This window comes from Rosa chinensis, chromosome 7 (genome assembly GCF_002994745.2).
Source record: "Rosa chinensis cultivar Old Blush chromosome 7, RchiOBHm-V2, whole genome shotgun sequence".
Classification (NCBI taxonomy): Eukaryota; Viridiplantae; Streptophyta; class Magnoliopsida; order Rosales; family Rosaceae; genus Rosa; species Rosa chinensis.
Window position 1 is genome coordinate 22,492,526 of NC_037094.1, and position 21,130 is coordinate 22,513,655.

Here is a 21,130-nt window from a genome sequence, read left to right on the forward strand (position 1 = left end):
ACAACTTTTTGTTTGTCTATAGATGGCAGCGGAAAGATATGTAATGGTCATTCAGGCTTAAAATGAATGATATTACCGCCCTTATAGGTTTGAATTAAAAAATATATATATTATAACAAAGAATGACTGATTCAATAAAAAATTATATTATCTAACTGGTTTTTTTTTTTTTTTTTAAGGGAAGGCCGGTTCGGTTGCCCTCAACCCTTGATTAATGAAACCATATAATACAAGGGGACATAGAGACTGAACCCCATATTACAATAAGTAATGTATTATAACATGCACTAATTAGCAAAGAGTGTTCAACTGACTACTCTATTTTCTTTGACAAAGCGATAACATAATGGAAAGATAAATCTATTATCTAACTGCTTAGAACACATAAAAATTAGAAAGAATGTTATTTGTATCACATTTATATGTTGATAGTTTTATTTATAAGAAAAATTTCGTCAAAACAGGACGACCATTGAAAATATTACATGGCAGGAAAGGAAGTCCTAGTTCCGCTAGCAAAAGAGCATTAAAAATTTAAGGGAACCTCATCATAAACACATTTTTAGAAAGATATAGATAATCTATTCCCTACAACATTAATTCATTTGCTAATTAGCATTTCGAAATCCAAAAGACACATATCAATACTTGAAAATAGTTTTATAATGTGAGTTTTTATTTCACTAAAAACTATATTTGAGCAACAAGCGTCGTACACTTAGCATCACTTGCATATACAAAGACTACTCTAAATTACAACCGATTTAATTGTTTGATACATAAAAACAAATAATGATAATAGCTTGCATTTTTGTTTATATATTACATTTACATAGTTCACTCCATTTAATTAGACCTAATAATCCAGTCCCACATCCAGGTCTTTTTCTTTGTGTTGAAAATTTTCTGATTCCTCCCTTTGATTACTGTTCACACCATTAACTACGTGCAAACCTGCTCTTCTTCTGTTCTCCTGGCTGCTTCAAGGTCCTGGTCCGTACACCGTTTAGACGTTTACCAATACTACCGCCTTGTGAAAATGCTAAGAACTGGCTGCTTCCTCCTTCCTTCTGCATTCTCTTAAACTACTTACAGAGAGAAAAGTCCGGACAAATGAAGATCCATATGTGAAGAGAGCACAATTTTAAATAACCGTAACTCAAAGAAAGTCCACACCTCAACCAAACATAGTCTAGTCAACCAATCAACACCAAGAAAGGGTATAATCGTCAAACGCTACGAATAGTTTGAAGTCTCGTAGCTCAATTGAACGCCCTAGTTCCCTCACCAAGTGAAGGAGACAGGCAGACAGCGTCGTTGCCTGGTCGCAGACATTTATGAACCATTTCTTTTCGTACACCCGAAACACGAATCCACGTAAATGCCCTCTTTTTTAAATTACGTAATTGAGAAAAGGTCAATACTATTTTTTTACAACAAAGTCAGACCTAATTAGAATGGCATATCCCGTAGTAATACACCAATCCCTGCCCATTTTCGAACGCTCCAGTTTATATATACCCTAGTTGATCTTTTCAATCCCACTAATATCTGACTTGAATATACTCTCTCCCTCTCTCTCTCTCTCTCTTCAACCGGTCACGTCGATTTCACGATGCTAGTTGGGTCTCAGAGCGTGAACCTGTTTCAGGCGACAAACCGGAGCTTCAAGAACTACACGTCACCGTTGAACCCCTTAACAAGAACTCCGTCTTCTTGTTCCTATTCAGCTTCTGCCTCGAATTGTCTTACTATTAAGTCATCGGCTGCAACCTCAATCTCAAAAACTGAGTTGTCTCTCGCCAATCTCGACAAGCTGCTCCCAAAGTCGGCTCCACCCCAACCTCCCCAGCTAGACCCGCAACCCGGGATTGAAGATCGGAAAACAAAAAGGCCTACGGAAAACAAGGGAAAGGGATTTCTAGAAGGGCTCAGTCTCGCCAGGCTTTGGCCGCAGGTGAAGGCAGCGGCGGAGGAAATGTCTCCGAGGCATTTAAAGACCCTCCGGAGGCTTCTGTCCAAGACAGCAGAGTATTCTCCCCGGAATAGTTTGAGCTCCAAGTGGAGGGAGTATCACGGTAGCAAAAACTGGGCCGGACTACTTGACCCTCTTGATGAGAATCTCCGGCGAGAGGTCGTCAGGTACGGTGAGTTCATCCAGGCGGCTTACCAATCATTTCACTCGAATCCGGCTATGTCGGTGGAGGAAACTCAGATGCCACGTAACGTGGCCTTGCCTGATAGGTCATATAAGGTAACCAAAAGTCTTTATGCGACGTCAGCAGTTGGGTTGCCTGACTGGGTCGATGATGTGGCCCCAGATCTCGGGTGGATGACCCAGCGGTCGAGCTGGATCGGGTATGTGGCGGTCTGCGACGACAGGCGGGAGATTGCTCGGATGGGACGACGAGACATAGTCATCGCCCTCCGCGGAACCTCCACGTGTCTCGAGTGGGCCGAAAACATGAGGGCCCAACTCATTCAAATGCCCCCCACCGAAGAGGGTGGAGAGGAAGCACAGGCAAAGGTCGAGTGCGGGTTCCAAAGCCTCTACAAGACACCCGGCGCCCACGTGCCGAGTCTATCAGAGTCCGTGGTCGAAGAAATCAAAAGATTGAAGGAGTTGTACAAAGGTGAGCAACTGAGCATAACCGTCACGGGCCACAGCCTTGGCGCAGCCATCGCCCTCTTAGTTGGTGACGAGCTTAAAACTTGCGCTGAGGATATGCCGCCCGTGGCGGTGTTCTCTTTTGGAGGACCCCGAGTAGGAAACAGAGGCTTCGCAAACCGAATGGAAGCAAAGAACGTGAAGGTCTTGCGGATCGTGAACTCCCAAGACTTGATCACAAGGGTTCCGGGCATCTTCATTGGGGAAGGAGCGCTAGAAGAGAAGCTCAAGAACTCGAAATTCGGAGACATGCTTGACAAGAATCTGCCCTTGGCCTACGCCCACGTGGGAACAGAGTTGAGGGTCGACACAAAAATGTCACCCTACTTGAAGCCCAACGCTGATGTGGCTTGCTGCCATGACTTGGAGGCATACTTGCATTTGGTGGATGGGTTCTTGGCGTCTAACTGTCCTTTTAGAAAGAATGCTAAGAGGAGTTTAGTAAGGTTGCTTCAAGATCAAGGATCTAATGTGAAAAAATTGTATATCAGTAAGGCAAACAACTTGAGTAGTTTAAATCTTGAAAGAGAGGGATTTATGGCTAGTTGTTTGCCTAGTCCCTCTGCTTAATGCCAAACCAATAAAAACTTTGCACATATATACTCTTCAAGTCAAATAATAAGCTTATGTGTTGTGGTTTTTATTGTGAAATAGTGGCTTTCATTATATGGTTCTATAACATACAGTTTGTCAAAACATTTCAATTATCTCAACTCCCAATATGGATTGTTATAAAGGAATAGTCGCATATGGAACGATAGCAAGAAAATAAAATTGAGAAGGTTTCTGACAGACTCCTTGAGGAAACCACTTTGTAGATTCTTTGAGAGTTTCAATTTCATTCTTCATTTCATTTGGACAAACATAAGTCGACGATTACATCCACACAAAGTGGAGCACAAAATGAGAAGCATGATTTGATGATCCATTTAACAATTGACACTCACCAATTAGACCCCATTTGGAATTGGAGTAGATACAAAATCTGGATGATATATGATGGTTGCAGCTTTTTAATTTCCACCATTATCTGACAAAAGTTCAACAAATACTTTGTTTTTTTTGTTTTTTGTTGATTGTGTAAACGGATAATGACATTTTAAAGCAATAATTATTAAAATGCAGATACCGTTCCATTTTAGTAACAATAAAAAAAAATGAATTACACCCTATATGTGAAGACAAGATAAAATAGCAAAAATATGTCAACTCACCACAAATTCTACGTGCAATGATCTGATATTCTTTAACCATCAAACTAAAATTTAATTAAGAGTATACGTACCCAGCTCAAGTAAGCTGAGTAAAACCCCTACACAAACTGCACCACTATTAATTGTTTTCAAAAACAAACATCCCCAACCCTGCATCAACCATTTGGTACTTTTCTCATTTTCATTTACACAGCTGCAGATATTCAAACTTTCTTATCTACCATATGAAGTAGTGAATTCCAAGAGAAGCAGTGACATTTGAACCAAGAAAGAATGCAAAGTAAATTAACTGTACACTTGCCCCGAAAGTTAAAATAAATGGGCACTGGACAAGGAGAGATGTTTGATTGTAAGACTCACAGAGTCTTCTCCTCGATCTACTGAGAATATGATCGATAACCTGATTAGTCATTACTTGACAACTTAATTTTTTTGTCAGTGTTTCAGATCAACATATTTTAAAAGACTCATACTACCAATAGAAAAAAAAGTAAATGTAAAAAATTCTTGCAATAACTCATTCATTTTTTTCTTTTGAGAAAAGTACTACCTTCTATTAATAACCAAATAACCATACAGGTTACAATATCATCAAAACCAACGTTACGGGACCATCACCACTAGTGACTTACATGAGTCAAAAAGACCCAACCCCTAACCAACCTTAACTCTTAACCAAATCTAACTATGGCGGTACAACCTCACCATTAACATAAACGATGAACTGTTTTCACCCGTTCAGACACCGTGTCCAAAACAGCCAGACCACGTGTAAGGGTGATTCATCGACACATTGATAGCCAGAAAGCACCGCCAGCAGACCAGACTAAAACCCTAACCCTCGCTCACAAGAGGAGGGACTTATTCTTACCAAAACAACCACCAAAAACTAACAACCAAAAAATAACAATAGAACACAAAAACTAAAAACATCAGAGAGGCCCAAGAATCAGGCTCAGCCCAAAGACCACCCCTCCCAGCCATGGCCAAGCACAACCAGCAGATCCACCGACCGCCAGCAACGCCAACGCCACCAGGCCATCATCACGCATCAAAACAGCATCATGCCGAAACCCTTCGCCGCAGCCCCGCCCTGACACGCCACAAAAAACCACCCTAGTACTAGGCTGACAACCCCCACAGATCCAAAAACGAGATCGGGCAGGTCCCTTCCGGGATCAGCACCATCGCATCTAGATCAGGACAACCACAGCCCAACACGCAGAGATGGTGGCGAAAGAGAGCACTGCTGGAGCCCCAAGATCCGTCGCTGCACCACAGCCGTAAAACCTCCATGAATCGGGGTAGCAGATCGAGATCGATCCGACTACACCCGGAGCCGACAACCTATCCACCAACCCGGAGCCTCGCCGCTGCCATGGACCCCATTACTACGCAGAAACAAAACTCCCCTCCCAGGCCATAACGCAGCGGCGGGGGAGCCACCGGCGTACGGCCGGGAGAGAAAACTCTCCTTTTGTTTTTTCTTTTTCGCTCGCGCGTGGGGCGCGTTCTACCAAAAAAGTAAATGTAAAAAATTCTTGCAATAACTCATTCATTTAAAGTGAGTGATTGAGAAAGAAAAAAAATTGCATTTAACTAGCAATTGTGAACCAGTGGTGTTCACCTGGTCAATTGTTGACCAAAAAATTTATACTCAACAACCCTTAGATTTACATCCAATGGTGGAAAACAAAACACCTCAACAACCCGTTAACAGTGGTGTTCACCTGGTCAGTTATTGACCAAGAAAATAATGCTCAACTACCATTGGATATAAATCCAATAACAGAGAGAATTATTATTAAGTTGATGTGTTTTGTGTTAAAAATAAACAAATGGATTCTTTTTGGTTCCATGGGATCATTGGGATGTAACTACTGAACTAAAATTGAGGATTATAGCTATCTTAAATCTTACTATCACATAAGAACCATGATATTCAGCAACATGTTTTTGTTTTACGTTATTATCATGATATTGCCATGTGTTAACTATTTTTCTTTGGTCCGGCAGGCCCAAAAGATTTCCATTTGCATTTGGTGATGAAAGGCCCACTTAAGAGAAGGCCCCAAAATGCATAAAAGGCTGGGCATAACAGTTCTTATTGCCTGTAGAAGAGTAAATTTGGTTATATTTGATTTAAAGACACTTTGTATTACTTCAAGAGTTCTGGGCTTTGTCTCATTTTCCTTTGTTTTTTTTTTTTTTTAATGGAGTTTGAAACCCAACTTAATTGGGAGGCTCAGCCCCAAGCCGGATTTCGGGCTTTGCCTTCTTTTCCTTTGTTTAATAGATTAAGATTAATAATTACTTGATACGAACACAAATATGACACAATGATATAAAACTTTGCATGTACATAAACGTTCTTATAGCAAAACTGTAGGTGGAGTAGTAACTAATCGCCTGTGTTTACAGTTTTGTGGTAAATGATGGCCTTCAGTGTATTGTTCCTATTGTCTTTTCCAAAAGGAGTCTGAATGTTGATTCAAACACTTACCACAGGAATTTGTATGAGTTATGACATTCCTAGCTAGAATCCCATTTCACGAAACAATCCTAGCCTCATTCTCAGCCATCTGCTCATTCGAAGGTATGTTCAACTTAAAATTAAAATAAGTAGCATAATGCAAGGGGGCTTCTGCTCAATACTGAAACTCCTAATGTTAACTATGACTGCACACGGATTCACTTTGCCACAAATGTCAAGTAATACGTACGTACTGCATATATGCTATAGTAATGTACTGATTAGTGTTGGTTTCATATGTGCATTTGTTCCAAATTATCTTTCTCAAGAAATTTGATCTTGATAGAAATACTTACAGTGGAATTGTGTGTATAATTAGGAGCCCCATTTCATGAAACTAATGCTACTAAATAGCTTCCGCTTAATCCTAAGGATGGTATGTAGAGATGGCCAAGGATTGTTTCAACTTAATTGCAACCTTGTTACATAATACAACCTTGAGGCTTCTGCATGATCATTCCTGGAATTGGAATCCTACTTCCATATGGTGGTAGTAGGGAAGAATAACGGGTATGAAGACTTCTTTAGAGTTGCCAGCCTTGTAAGTGAGCGAATGTAAAACCATTGATGCTGACTCGTTGAGAGCATTAAATAATGAGTTAAATATTGCTTACTCCTTATACTTATAGGGTTTCGTTGTTTCAGTTTCTTACCTTCGAATTTCACTTAAAAACTCCTCGAACTCTCAATTTCCTCCCAATTGGTCCCTGCAGTCAAGCCTCCGTCAAAGATTCCGTTATCTTGCTGACGTGGCGGTCGTTTTACGCCGAAATGTCTATTTTACCCTCACTTTAAAAAAAAAAAAATTCCTCCCCTTTTTACCTTCTTCTTCCACAGCTCTCCTCTCCTCTGTTTATCTCCATCTATTATTCGGAAGCTCTCATCCTCTTCTCACTGGACCGAGAATATGCATACCCATGACCAGAATCATCCGAAAACATATGCCAACCACCCTATTTACCATGACCTTCATAAAATAATCAGACAAAAAGGTAAGAAAAACATAAAAAAAATCAATAAAAACTTATCCAAACTATTTTTCAAAGAATCAGAAGAAACTGATTGATGGTGCAAAGTACCCGGCTCAATTCGAAATTCGGCAGACCCATAAATCGACATGTTATGTGTCGAATTAATAAAATTTTACCCTACATTTCAAACCAACAACAACAAAAAAGTACTAATCTCAGCAAACACAATTCAATTTGCCTGAAACTTATCTTCCCAAATTCACCAGTCCAATTAAGCGCAGCAACATTGCACAATCCACCACCCCAAAGTAAAAAAGCAATCAATTTCGGCACAAATCATCACCTGCAACAACGACAAAGCCGACAAATATCCTGTCGAAAGCTGAGGTGGAGGGCCAAACATCGGCAACGACGACAGAAGCCTTGTGCATTCTGGGCGACAATTTCTTGATGTAGAGGAACAACCAGATCATGCACATCGACTCCAACCTCATCCACGATGTCAGGCTTGGCCTGGACGAGTGGGTCCGACTCCAAATGAAGAACCGATGCTAGGGTATCGAGGACGAGCCTCGCGAGATCAATGGAGATCTGCAGCAAATAGGAGATCGCTGCGGCGTTGACCTGATGACTGAAAGCGAAGAGGGAGGATCGGTGCAGAGGATGACGTGCTCGACGACAGGGGATGAAGACATGGTGACGCTGGCGAATTTGGGGATGCGGGTTTTGGGGAAAGAGAGGAGGTGGTCGTGGTGTTTGGGAGGTGAGAGAGAGCGAGAGAATGGAAGAGGGAGTGGCCTTGAGACACAGAGTCGCCGTCATGTCCGGAGAGAGATATGAAATTGGGGGTTTTGAGTAGGTAAGGAAGAACATAAATGAAATATGGGTTTAGTGATAGTGATGGAGGGAAGCTCTAGTACTAGATTGAGAAATTTAGAAAATAGCCTCTTTTAAGACCTTGAATTGATTTGTCTGGTTTTGGCGGCTTGTGTAAGTGTTTCTGCGATGGCGGAGGTTCTCCCGGCGAAAACTACTGCGACGGCGGTCCAAGTGGAGGCGGCAGCTAGGAGGTAACCTTGATGGAGTCTTTTAGGGTTTCTGCAACCTTGGATTGTTGGACTCCATATTTGTTATTGGGCTAGAACTGGACTGGGTTGCTTTGGAGCCAAAAGGCCCGTAGGGTTCTTTTCTTTATTTTCTTTTATGTTTTAAGTTTAGTCATCCTTCCTTATTCTTTTAAGGAAGCTATGACTACTAGTAATTTTTAATATTAATTTGGGTAGCAAAATCTAGTGCTTGGTTGAAATTTTTTAAAAAACTTCTGAGTACTTAGGTTTTGTTAGAATAACGGTGTGTGAATTTCCTAAAATGTGGGTGTACTCTGGATTGTGGAGTTTTCTATTTTCTTAGAATAGGGTCTCTGTAAGTCCTAAATGACGACTCTTTATTAACGACTCCATAGGGGTGTGTCGTTTGGTACTGCTTACTGAATTATAAAATCGGGTTGACCTTTTTCGATTAAAAAAAAAGACTTTGAATTGATTTATAACCCACTTCAAAAAGTAGTTGGATTCTAACCTTTTTCAAGTGTCAAAAGACATAAATACCCTACATTCTATAAACTATGCGATCGTGAGAGGAATGATCTTGCCAATGATAAGCACCTTTCCTTCCACTTTTTGTATTCATTGTATCGCAAGAAGAAATAATTGACATAATCAAACTTGATTGGAGAAATCTTTGCCCAGATTATTCCCCATAAAACTCAATATGTATTGATCTCAACATAGAGAGCTTCAAGATCTTTGTCCGATACCTCCTATGGTTTATCAGGTCCCAAATAATGCCTGAAGAAATATATTGTTCATCCTTAAGTACTTGGGTATAAGTTGTAGTCACAATCATAGCCTGCATATTCATTGAAGTGATTCCCAATGTCAAAGCCTCTGTAATTGTATGATCCATACTCAAAATATATGAAGTAGAGTCTCTTCTTCGTCATTAGCCATTATATTTTTAGGAATCAAGTCATTGTGAGAAAAAAACCACTGGATCATTAAAATAGCTAGTCAATTCCTTGAGCTCGATGATTTCATTGTGAACATTACTAAATGAAATAATTGTGTAGAACTTCTGCTTCTCACTGTCATCAAATTCAAGAGCCTTGCATGCATCCAAAACGGGCATGCCCTTAATTTCATTTTGAAATTTTCACCCAAAATTTACAACTGAGAATATACTACATACTGTTCTGTATGATGCAGAACACAATCACTTACCAAATAAAGAAAATAAAGAATGACAGCCAGCCTAACTCTAATTAATCTAACCTTCAGATTTTATAGAAGCATATATGTACTCGGTACATCAACAAACGGATCCTGCTGAGTGCTGAGAAATCAAAGTCGAAGGAGCTGTCAGCAACTGGATTCTCCCCATCTCTACCTTCACTGCCGTCATCAAGATTGAGATTATAGCTATTCATATCATACTTGAACCTATTCTTCGGCTTCTTTTCCTTGCACAATCCATCTTTTTGCTTCCTACACCGCCTGCAATATGCACCAACTTCCTAACCAAGTTTTTCCACTTTGGCCCTCCATAAACCTCCGTAAACTCCCTCTCCTTGTTCAGCTTCTTCCTCTACCATTTCACCTCCTTTGTGCTAGCGTTACATCCTCATCCTCCCAATAGACAATCAAACGCAGAAACTGGATGGGGATCCGGAAAAAGATGAGGCTTCAACAGTTGGTGGTTGATTAAGGGTACTTATGTCTTTTCTCTACCAGAGAAGGTCATTTTTCATTCTTTTCTAAATTGTAGGTCAAAAGTCAATTTAGGAGCCAAATATGGTTATTTATCAAAATTTCTCTACTAGATTGGGGCTCCGTTGGAAGAGGAGGTAAAGAGAAAAAAGAAAAAATATATATAATTTTTTTTTTTTTTTTTAAAGTGAGGGTAAAATAGATATTTTAGAGTTAAACGACTGCCACATCAGCAAGATAACGGAATCTTTGACGGAGGCTTGACGGCAGACACCAATTGGAAGGAAATTGAGAGTTCGTGGAGTTTTTAGGTGAAATTCGAAGGTCAGGGACTGAAACGACGAAACCCTATAAATATAGGGAGTAAACAGTATTTAACTCTTAAATAATCTTCCATTAGAGTGCATAATATGAAAATTAATTACTGAAGCTTAACCCACAAATTCATTGAAGTTTAACAACTTGCTTTGGTTAGTTGGTTTAATGTTATAAAAATTACAAGTAGTCTCCTTCAATTAGTTGAGGTACATATGTTGGTTTTTTTATTTATTTCTGAATTGGTTTAATCCAAATTGAATACAAATAGACTCTTTATATATATATATATATATATATATATATATATATATATTAAAGGGGTTTGGAACCCAGCCAAGCTGGGAGGCACATCCTCATGTCTGACTTATTATATTAAAAAAATGCAGCGAGGGGAACATAGGGCCTTGACCTCGAGTGCAATTACAAAAATCCTCATAGATGACATCCTGAATAATAACAAGAGCCTCCTCTAACCGTACATCATTAAGATAGTTTGAACTAGTAAGGTGGGCTAATCTATTAGCTACACCATTTGCTTCACGAAAGACATGAGAAATCTTAATTAAGTGTAAAGATGTCAAATTGAATACAAATAGACTCTTTATATATTTCTTGTGGATCCTAGATTTTGGTACTTGAACCATCAATGTGATCAACCGTACGTCCAATACCATTTGATTTAGTGGCATATTCTTTCATTTACAAGTGAGAGGTTATGAGTTCGACTCACAAAAAACTAGTTGTAATATTTGAGTTGTTTACACTACTACAAAAATTGAATCAGACGACGCATCATAGTTTTCCGTCGTCTGATTGATTTTTATTTTTTTTGAACGTCTTTTTTATAAAATCTGTCATCTGATATGGAATTATGAACGAATTCAGAAGACGTTTTAAGACAAAACCGTTGTATGATCCTAGAAAAATTGAGCGGCAAGTTTCCCACATGTATGTGCGAGTGCTTATTGATAGGGTTTGTCCAAATTGATATAAACCAGGCTTGAAATCCCAACACTTGAGTAAAAAAAAGAAAAAAACAACCCAAAGCTCATTCCTCACTTTCTCGATAGCGCCTTACTCTCTCTCGACACAGACCCAAAACCAAAACCTAAAGCTCCTCACTCTCTCGACAACGTCTCCCCAAAACCAAAACTTTACTCTTCCAAACCCTCACTCTTTGCTCATGCCTCACCTTCAAACCAAAACTAGTCTCTCTAACCAATTGACTGCTTGACATCGTCATGGCAGAGGCTGTTCTCCCTCACCATCTCCGGTACTAGCCCCTCAAGGTCATCACCGACCATAATCCAAGAGGTCGTCATCCTCTCCGTCGATCTGAAGGCATGCCCGGAAACCGCTACTACACCGCCGTGTTCTAGCTCCACGACCGCATCATAGGCTCCCATCCGGCGGTCACTTGAACATGGTTATTACACCTCCGGCAGTAAGAATATCTCGGCCACCTCGATCTACTTCCAGAGTCTGCCCTATAAGGTGAATTCCTCCATTGGGTCATTGATTACGACAAGCAAGGGGAAAAGGCCTTGGATTTCAGGCAAATATTGACACCTAGGTTTTATGAGATTTTTCTAATCAGAGGAACTAAATTGGAGAATCGATGAGTAACCAAAAGAAGAGGAATTTCTAGATAGAGGCGTTCAGGCACAGAGTGGTGGTGGATCCGAAATGCACCGACAAGACGTGGAAGGTTTTGGAGCATGCTAGTGGCCTCAGCTTTGAAGAGCTTTACAGGTTTTTCAATCTCTGGCCACCGGCATGATGATATCAGAGGACGAGGATGAGAGCTTGGCTCAATTCCTCAAAACGGAGGTGCTCTCAGAGGTCTCCAACCAGGTATCTGAAAGTTTGAGTATTTGCTTCAGAGAGAAGAAAGAAATCTCTTGAGTAAAATATCTGAGTTTGTTATATAAAATGATTCACATCGTTACGGATCGAGGAGCTGTGTCTATTTATACAAGAAATGGATGTATAGATGAACGCCACGCGTCAAGCATCTATGCAAATGCAAACTAACTAACTAACTTGACTTAACAGAAGACTAATTAACATCACTAATTAACCGGAAGACTAATTACTACAGCTAACACCTCTCCTCAGCTTGATGAGGGGGAACAATCATCAAGCTGCTGCAAAGATAGGTATGTTGAGGAGAACATAGGCCTTTTGTAAAAACATCAGCAAGTTGATCATGAGTAGAAACAAATTGAACCCGCATAGACTAAGCCTTTACTTTTTCCCTTGTGAAATGCACATCAACTTCAACATGTTTCAGCTTGGAATGATGGACTGGATTTTAAGCAAGAGCAAGAGCTAAAATATTGTCACAGTGAAGAACTGGAGTGGAAGCTAAATCAACATGTAGATCATGAAGCAGATTAATAAGCCATTGAAGTTCAGAAGTGGTATCAGCCATGCTTCGATACTCAGCCTCAGTGGAAGAATGAGAGACAACATTCTGTTTCTTGCTACACCAAGATATAGGGGAATTGTTAAGGAGAATAACAAAACTTGTTGTAGATTTTCTGTCATTGGGATCACCTGCCCAATCTGCATCACAATAAGCCTACAGTGTAGCTTGCACAGGATTGAATTTGGAGGAAAACATATCAAACTTCCTGAAAAGAATGCCATGATCTATAGTGCCTTTGACATATCTCAAAACTCTCTTGGCAGCATATAAATGTTCTTCGGTAGGAGAATGTAAGAATTGGCATATAGAATTCACACTATATGCTATATCTGGTCGAGTAAAGGTTAAATATTGTAGACAACCAACCAAGCTTCGAAAATGAGTGATATCAGATTGTTGAAGTAGACTACCAGAATCCTTAAGGAGCTTAACACCTGACTGACAAAGGGTGATATGAGAATGACAAGCATCCATACGAGCCTTGTGAATAAGATCTCTGGCATACTTGTGTTGAGACATAAAAATACCAGTTTGCAAGTACTTGATTTCCAATCCTAGAAAGAAATGTAAGTCACCTAAATCTTTCATATCAAACTCAGATTGAAGAGCAACCTTAACTTCTGAGATAAGATCTTCACTATCTCCTGTAAGAATAATATCATCCACATATAACAAGAGATAAACTCTAGCAGTACCAGAAGTTTTGACAAACAAAGATGGATCAGCATAGGAGTTCTTAAAGCCGATTGAAGGTAAGAAATTGGTAAATCTCTCATTCCATGCTCTGGGGGCCTGTTTAAGGCCATATATAGATTTGTGAAGTTTGCACACTAAGGATGATCCATTTTCAAAGCCACTAGGCTGAGACGTATAGACTTCTTCATTAAGAATGCCATGCAAGAAGGCATTTTTAACATCCATTTGATGAAGCTTCCAACTAGAGTTAGCAGCCAAGCAAAGAATGAGTCTAACTGTAGTATGTCTTACTACTGGGGAGAAAGTCTCTTCAAAATCCACTCCATATTCTTGACTGAACCCTCTAGCAACTAATCGAGCCTTATGTCTTGCAATTGATCCATCTGAATTTCTCTGAATTTTAAAAATCCATTTGCATGAAACTAGATTTTTATCAGGAGGTAAGGGCACAAGAGTCCAGGTATTCTGATGCATAAGAGCATTATATTCCTCCTGCATAGCCTGCTTCCAAGCTGGAATTTTTAAAGCAGCCTTATAGCTACATGGTTCAAAATCTGCAGGGTCTGTACTTGGTTCAGTGAGTATAGATAAAAAAAATTTCTTCTGTATAACTCCTCTCTTACCCCTGGTGAGCATGCTATGATCATTGACAACAGCATTAGTCAAACCTTCAACAAGATGCATAATATTTGAATATGAGATATTACTGTTGTAGCTTGAAGTGTGATTAGGACAATCCAAGACCATTTCAATACCAATTCCAGGCTGAGTACTAACATTAAGATTGCCATTTGCTTCTTCAAACTGAATCAGAGTATGAGTAGTTGGACTAAAAGGAGGTAAAGGGCTAGTAGCATTACAAGCTTCAGAAGATAGTATGGGACTGGTAACAGGTGGAATGGAACCCAGCTCACAGGAAGAGTTGAGAACACGCATGGGGAGAAAATTAGGTAAACCATCAGAGGATGCATTATGTTCTGAATAAGAGTTATCAAATTGTGAAGAAGTGATAGAGTTAGGAGATGGACCTGTATGAGTGTTCACAGTAGCTGGTGATGTATGGTGGACAGGTGTGGGCAAAATAGACTGAGTAAAAGACTGAGATTGAGGAAGATAAGGCTGTGCCATTGATAGTGAAAACTTGGATGATGATGATCTTTGCAAATCACTTGAAGATTGAGAGCTGGACAAATGTTGAGTCACTTGAGAAAAAGGAAAAGAATCTTCATCAAAAAATACATGCCTGGAAATAATACATTTCTTTGTGCTCAAATGATTACAAATATACCCCTTGTAGCCAGTAGCAAACCCCAGAAAGATACACTTTGCAGTCTTTGATTGCAGCTTGTCACTTCTACATGGTGTCAGTAGTGGATAACATGCACAACCAAACACTCTCAACAACTCCAAAGAAGGCTGAGTGTGATAGAGTTTTGCAAAAGGTGATTCCATATTGTTCACTGTTGTAGGCATTCTGTTGATGAGATATGTGGCCAAAGCACATGCATGATACCAAAACATGGGAGGTAAAGATACAGTTTGCATCAGAGTTACTGTTGTTTCTCTCACATGTCTATTTTTCCTTTCTGAGATGCCATTTTGTTCAGGAGTGTAGAGACAAGAAATCTGATGTAGTATGCCATTTTGATTCAAAAAACTTTGAAATTAACACCAATGTATTCACCACCACCATCAGATCTCAAGGTTTTAATAGTGGTTGTGAACTGATTTTTGACAAATGCACACAGAGATTGGAAGTATGAAAACACTTCACTTTTATTCTTCATGGGAAAAATCCAAGTATACCGAGTACAATCGTCTATGAACAGTACAAAGTATTTAAAACCATCAATGGAAACATGAGGTGATGGCCCCCAAACATCTGAATGAACAATTTCAAAAGGAGCTAAACACTTTGTTTGTGATGAGGGAAAGGGAAGTTTCTGAAATTTTCCGAAAAGACAATCTTCACACATAGAGCTATTATCTGGCTTACTAACAATGTTGCCTTTATTCAGCATTTGGCTGACAACCTCATTTGATGGATGACCAAATCTTTTATGCCAAAGAGAGTGTTTGACAATCCTGCCAAGAAAAGCTGAAGATGCTTTGGAAGAAATCTGAGTTGAAGTAGATGCACTTGAAAGTTTCTGTAATTGAAGAGGTAAGTCAAATGGTATCGGATACAAGCCTTGTTTACTCAGTCCTTGGTACAATATTTTGCCCAGCACCTTGTCCTGTATAACACACATGAATTCATCGAACCAAACGGAGCAGTTATTTTGCTTGCATAACTTATATATAGAAAGCAAATGTGCAGCAAGTTCAGGTATAAGTAAAATACTGTTCAATTTAAGTCTACCAAGCATGGCATCACCAGTATGTGTAATCTTGAGATAGTTACCATTACCAACTTGAACTGAATCAGTAGCATTGTATGGTGCAATGTTATTGAGGAGCTGAACTTCACTGGTCATATGGTTCATAGCACTAGAGTCTGCAAGCCAGAAGTGTGGTGGACTAGGTGGAGTTGTTGTAGCAAGCATGGCCTGGATCTCTTCATTCTGTTGTTGTTGTTGCTGTTGTTGACCAGGAAAACCAATGATATAATAGCACCTATCAGCAGTGTGATTATCTCTTCCACAATATTGGCATTCAACATTTGAGCTTGAAGCACCTCCAGGATTGAAATTGTTGAGAGACCTGCAAGTCTTTGCACCATGTCCAACCTTGCCACAGAGTTGACAAGTAATAGATGTGCCATCAACATTGTTGTTGTTATTTCTGTTGAAATTCCCATTGTTGAAATTTCCATTGTTTCTGTGAAAACCATTTCCACCAAAAAAATTGTTGTTCCTATTGTTGAAGAAACCATCTCTTCCAGCACCATTGCCCCTACCACCAGTAAAGATGTTATTTCGACCTCTTCCTGCATAGAATCCAGCCATTGGAAAAGCAATATCCATCATGGCATAGGGTGTATATGGAGAAAAACCATATGGAAGTGCAGGTATGGGAATATATGGAGATTGTGGAGTAACAGCAGATTGCTGAGCTTGAGTAGTCTGGGGTAAAGGACTAAATCCAGGAGGCACATTAATATTAGGAGACTGATGTGTAATGGTGAGGGAGCTGGAAGCACTTGTAGATTGAAGTGAAATTGTGGATGAACCAGGAGCACTTGAGGGTGATGCTTGATTTTTAGCTAGCATAGTAGTGAGATTCAGTGTGGAGCTGGACTGCATTTCATTCTCAATATCAACCTCAGCAGCTTTGAGCAATGTTTTCAATTCTCCCATAGTACAAGTCACATGAGCTCTAATAACTGTCTTGATTGCAGCATATTCAGAAGGTAATCCTCTCAGAACTACAACCACAATGTCTTCATCATCAAGAAACACACCAACAGTTTCTAGTGCATCTCTAGCTGCCTTGACTTTATCCAGGTAGGTTTCTATATTATCTGACCCTTTCTTTAAGCCCTGGAGATTAGACTTCAGCTGTAGAATATTTTGGCGATTAGGAGCAGCAAACTTGAGTTTGAGGTTTGCCCACATTTCAGCAGCAGACTTACTGCCAACAGCACAGGACATAGCAAGAGGACTAAGTGTTTGTCCAAGTATATTGACTATACTTTGATCCTGAGTTTTCCAAGCAACATATGCAGAGTTGATAACATTTGTGACTCCATCTGAATCAAGTACAAATTGTGGTGGACATCTAATAGTTCCATCCACAAAGCCATAAAGATTCTGGCCTTTGAGAAAAGACTCAAGTCTAAACAACCAAGTTGGGTAGTTTGTCTCATCCAGTAGAATATTAGGCAAATACACAGTGGTTTGTGTGGCCTGAGTAGTAGTCATGACTATAATTGAAGTAAAGCTTGGTACAAGAATTGAGGTTTCAACTTTCAACAGATTTACACTAGCATGAGTTTGTGACTAAGTAAAGTCTTCAGTAGTGAAAGCAAACACAAATTGTAACAATCCGAGCCTTGAGATATACGCAGTAGCAAATCTTTAACAAATGAGCTAGGGTTTGAGCAAAACTAATACTTCTCTGATCTTGTACAAGCAAATAGCTACTAATAGTGAAATAGAACACTGATTATAACAGATCTGAGCTCCAAGGATGTAAAGCAGTAATGATTGTCAACCAAACTTAGTGAATCTTGAACAAATCTGAGTTTCTGAACTTGATAATGAAAACTAGCTTCCAATACTGAAATCGTGTACTAATTATAGTAGATCTGAGCTTCGATGATGCAAATCGGAAGAAAATTTCAACAAAATAACAAAAGGAAAAATCTGATTGAAGATGAAGAACATATCTGTTGCTGCTGAAACTTGAGAATGAACAAAATTGAGTGTATAGAAGCTTGAATCTGTACTTGAATCACTGAGAAATAGCTGAAAGATTGAGGTCACCGATCAACCTGGCCTCTAGTACCATGAAAGTTTGAGTATTTGCTTCAGAGAGAAGAAAGAAATCTCTTAAGTAAAATATCTGAGTTTGTTATATAAAATGATTCACATCGTTACAAATCGAGGAGTTGTGTCTATTTATACAAGAAATGGATGTATAGATGAACGCCATGCGTCAAGCATCTATGAAAATGGAAACTAACTAACTAACTTGACGTAACAGAAGACTAATTAACATCACTAATTAACCGGAAGACTAATTACTACAGCTAACAATATCTACTTCATATTTCTCTCAATTTTTGACTTCCCCTAATCTGTTCAGTTTCAAAATCCGATCTTTAGGGTTTGGTTTTCTTCAATTTGTCTTGAATTTGCGTTTTGGATTTTGTGGAGATTGATTGGTTTTAGGGAGGTTGTGATCGGAAACTGCGGAAATGGGGTTGATTTCAGGGATTCTGTGCACAATTAAAAGAGATCCATATGTGTGTATGGTTGTCGAAACCAGTTATTTAAGTGATATTGGCCTATAAGAAAACTATTTTCTTTTGCAGCGTGATGAAGAGGACATGGTGGATCTTGGTAGAAATTGCTAGGTTGAGTTCAAGGAGTACTATGTCCAAATGCAAGCTGGCAAAAGAAGCCAAGCACCTGTTCCTTCACAGGTAATTGGAGTTTCTTAAGCCTTACATTACTTCTTATATGCATAAAGTTGTCTTTCTGTGTGATATTAGAGAAGAGGCTGCTATTCCATCATGATGGAAAGAACAATTAAAGATCATGTAGTTCTGTTTGTTTCTATTAAAATTTCGCTCGCAATGGCTTGTAAATTTGTGATTTTGCTACTGTTTGTTTGATTTTGTGCTTGGAATTTGATGCTTTTTCAGTCCTTAGAGGTTGTTTGGTGACCGGAAAAATGGTGACTATGATTGTAGTTTTCCTTCCTTTATTAGCTTTGTGTTTCCTGTTTTTCCAAATATGATTCCCAGTTATGATCCACATGACAGTGAACATGGTCTGAAGTAGAGTTTATACTGTGAGTTTGATTCTTTGATTTGCTCTATTAGTGTTAATCTCTGTTTTGTTTCTCACTGCTTGCATTAGTATTCTGCTTTCTAATTCGTTACCTACAAGTGGGGCGGTGGCAGGTGTGAACCAAATAGCCTTAAAGATTTATTTTCATAGCTTGATTGATACATTAGTTCACAAATTGAGCCAATTCCTATTGTCTTGTATGAGCCAATGTCATACCCAGCTGGATTGATTTCTAACTTCAACTACCCTTTGTTTTATGTAGAGTTGGCCAGAGAAAGGAATCTAATTTTCCATTAACTTCTCGTCTTGTATATACAACTTGCTTTCATAAATTTTATTTAAATAACTTCTTTGTCTTGTTGGAGCAAACATGCTTCTAGATTCATATTATAGTAAATTATACTTGTAGACTATCTCGTTGCAGAAGACTTCTCTAACAAAAGAATTAGACTATATGAATTGGAGGGTTGTGATGACAAGACCACAATACATATTGGATATTGTATTGCAAATTGTTTAATTGGCTTTATGATAGTGCTCTATCAGAACAAATGGGTATGTGCTGGCAACATTTTGATCCTAGTATTTACTTTTCCTTCCCCATTTGCTAAAGGGATAAAGAAGGAAATTGGAGCATTGCAATTAAAAGTATGTCAGGAGCTTGCAGTAGACACTCTTACTTGGTAGCCATTTTTTTAGTTTAATTGCCTTTAGATTGAATATATTTTATTGTCCTGTTAGGAAGTTGTTGAGATAAAGAGAACTGATAAAACAGGAAATGAGGTATGTTCTGTGTTGTATTCGATTATTTTCATCAGGAACTGATAAAATTATTATCATAATTTTATACATGTATAATTACTGCTAGTTTATAATTGTGCCTCTGAATTATATCATGGGCATATATGGTTCGAAATTATTTTGTTGACATGCTTACTTTTCAACACAGAGAGTGGTTGGAAGTGTCATTACAGCGAGAGATCGCTGGCTAAAACCTGGAGGTGTTATACTTCCTTCAAATGCAATGGTATTTTCTTTATCTCTTTGGTCTTTCAATTATTGTGACAGTACATCTTTAGTTATGAGATCTATACACGGTTGCTGCTTTAATGTCATTGAATTGACAATCATTTCAACCTCATATGTTGTTAACTTGTGGATTATCAACTAGAGTATGCAGCTTCGTCTATATATTTTTGTACAACATTAGATGCTAAATGAATTTGGTTCTGTAATGCTGATTTTGTCGTTGAATGCTTGCAGTTGTACATAGCACCTTTCACACATGTTGATAGATATAGTGAAAGCATTGATTTCTGGCAGAATGTTTATGGAATTGATAGTGAGTACACACCTTACTTACTAACATGATAATCAGTTGTGAAAATGTTTGGAATTACATGGATTTGGTTTGTTGGGTCTGTAAAGAGGATGCTTTTTTGCGATGTGTCGAGGGTTTTGCGAGTTCCTTTCCTTCTTATATCCTTGTTTGTGAAAGCAAATCCATTGAATATAATTGTTTATTCAATATATATCTTTGCCCATAGATACTGAATGAGGTTGCTGAATCAATAGTTTAAACCCTATTCAATATACAGCTTTCATCTTAAACTGGAATTCATGTTGCATGTTTCATAGCTATGCATGCCACACTTGCCAGTCGCAATGTGGAGTTTGATTCCAGATTCCCCCTTATTTCTTGAAGGACGAGGTGGACTTTTTGAGTTCATAAGAACGACTCAGAAAATGGACATATGGTTATTGTGATTGCTGAGTGACTTGATGCATATACTCTCGCAAGCGTACGAATCGTGTTAAGATAGGGAAGTATTAAGCCCAAAATTATCGTAACACGGGGATTAGTGGCTAGCCCACAATCCTTGGGTAGTCGGAACTACAGTCACCAAGCAAATAAAAGAAAATAAAACAAATAAAAAATGCTAATCTAAGGCACCAAGCCTTAGAAATGCTCGACTTTAGTTTGCACCAAAAGCCTAATCAAAACTAAGAGCCTAGTGGTGAATATGCACAAATGAGTCGAAGAGTTCAATTTGAGAGTTGACTTTAGATTAACA

General features: G+C 38.9%; 2 protein-coding genes across 4 annotated transcripts; both read left to right on the top strand.

Annotated features, from left to right (window-relative positions):
* The first annotated feature begins 1,559 nt into the window (after positions 1-1,559).
* LOC112179271 (phospholipase A1-Ibeta2, chloroplastic) lies at positions 1,560-3,319 on the top strand. The gene has a single exon (XM_024317639.2). The coding sequence runs from the start codon at positions 1,616-1,618 to the stop codon at positions 3,236-3,238; it is 1,623 nt and encodes a 540-aa protein (XP_024173407.1). The 5' UTR covers positions 1,560-1,615; the 3' UTR covers positions 3,239-3,319.
* Positions 3,320-18,347: 15,028 nt separating this feature from the next.
* LOC112176559 (probable protein arginine N-methyltransferase 6) lies at positions 18,348-20,501 on the top strand. 3 transcript variants are annotated; one of them, XM_040510127.1, is made up of 5 exons: positions 18,348-18,685; positions 19,669-19,703; positions 19,801-19,838; positions 20,005-20,082; positions 20,319-20,501. In XM_040510127.1, the coding sequence occupies exons 1-5, from the start codon at positions 18,579-18,581 to the stop codon at positions 20,424-20,426; spliced, it is 366 nt and encodes a 121-aa protein (XP_040366061.1). In that variant the 5' UTR covers positions 18,348-18,578; the 3' UTR covers positions 20,427-20,501. The 3 variants fall into 3 exon arrangements, with proteins under 3 accessions (XP_040366061.1, XP_040366060.1, XP_040366062.1); XM_040510126.1 differs by having other exon boundaries at positions 20,005-20,501; XM_040510128.1 differs by lacking the exon at positions 19,669-19,703 and having other exon boundaries at positions 19,797-19,838; positions 20,005-20,501.
* The last annotated feature ends 629 nt before the right edge of the window (positions 20,502-21,130 follow it).

Coding starts and splice junctions, on each gene's coding strand:
- LOC112179271 (XM_024317639.2), top strand. CDS start 1,616: ATGCTAGTTGGGTCTCAGAGCGTGAACCTGTTTCAGGCGACAAACCGG.
- LOC112176559 (XM_040510126.1), top strand. CDS start 18,579: ATGAAGAGGACATGGTGGATCTTGGTAGAAATTGCTAGGTTGAGTTCA. Junction 18,686..19,668: donor AAGCACCTGTTCCTTCACAG/GTAATTGGAGTT, acceptor CATTTGCTAAAG/GGATAAAGAAGGAAATTGGA. Junction 19,839..20,004: donor CTGATAAAACAGGAAATGAG/GTATGTTCTGTG, acceptor TTTTCAACACAG/AGAGTGGTTGGAAGTGTCAT.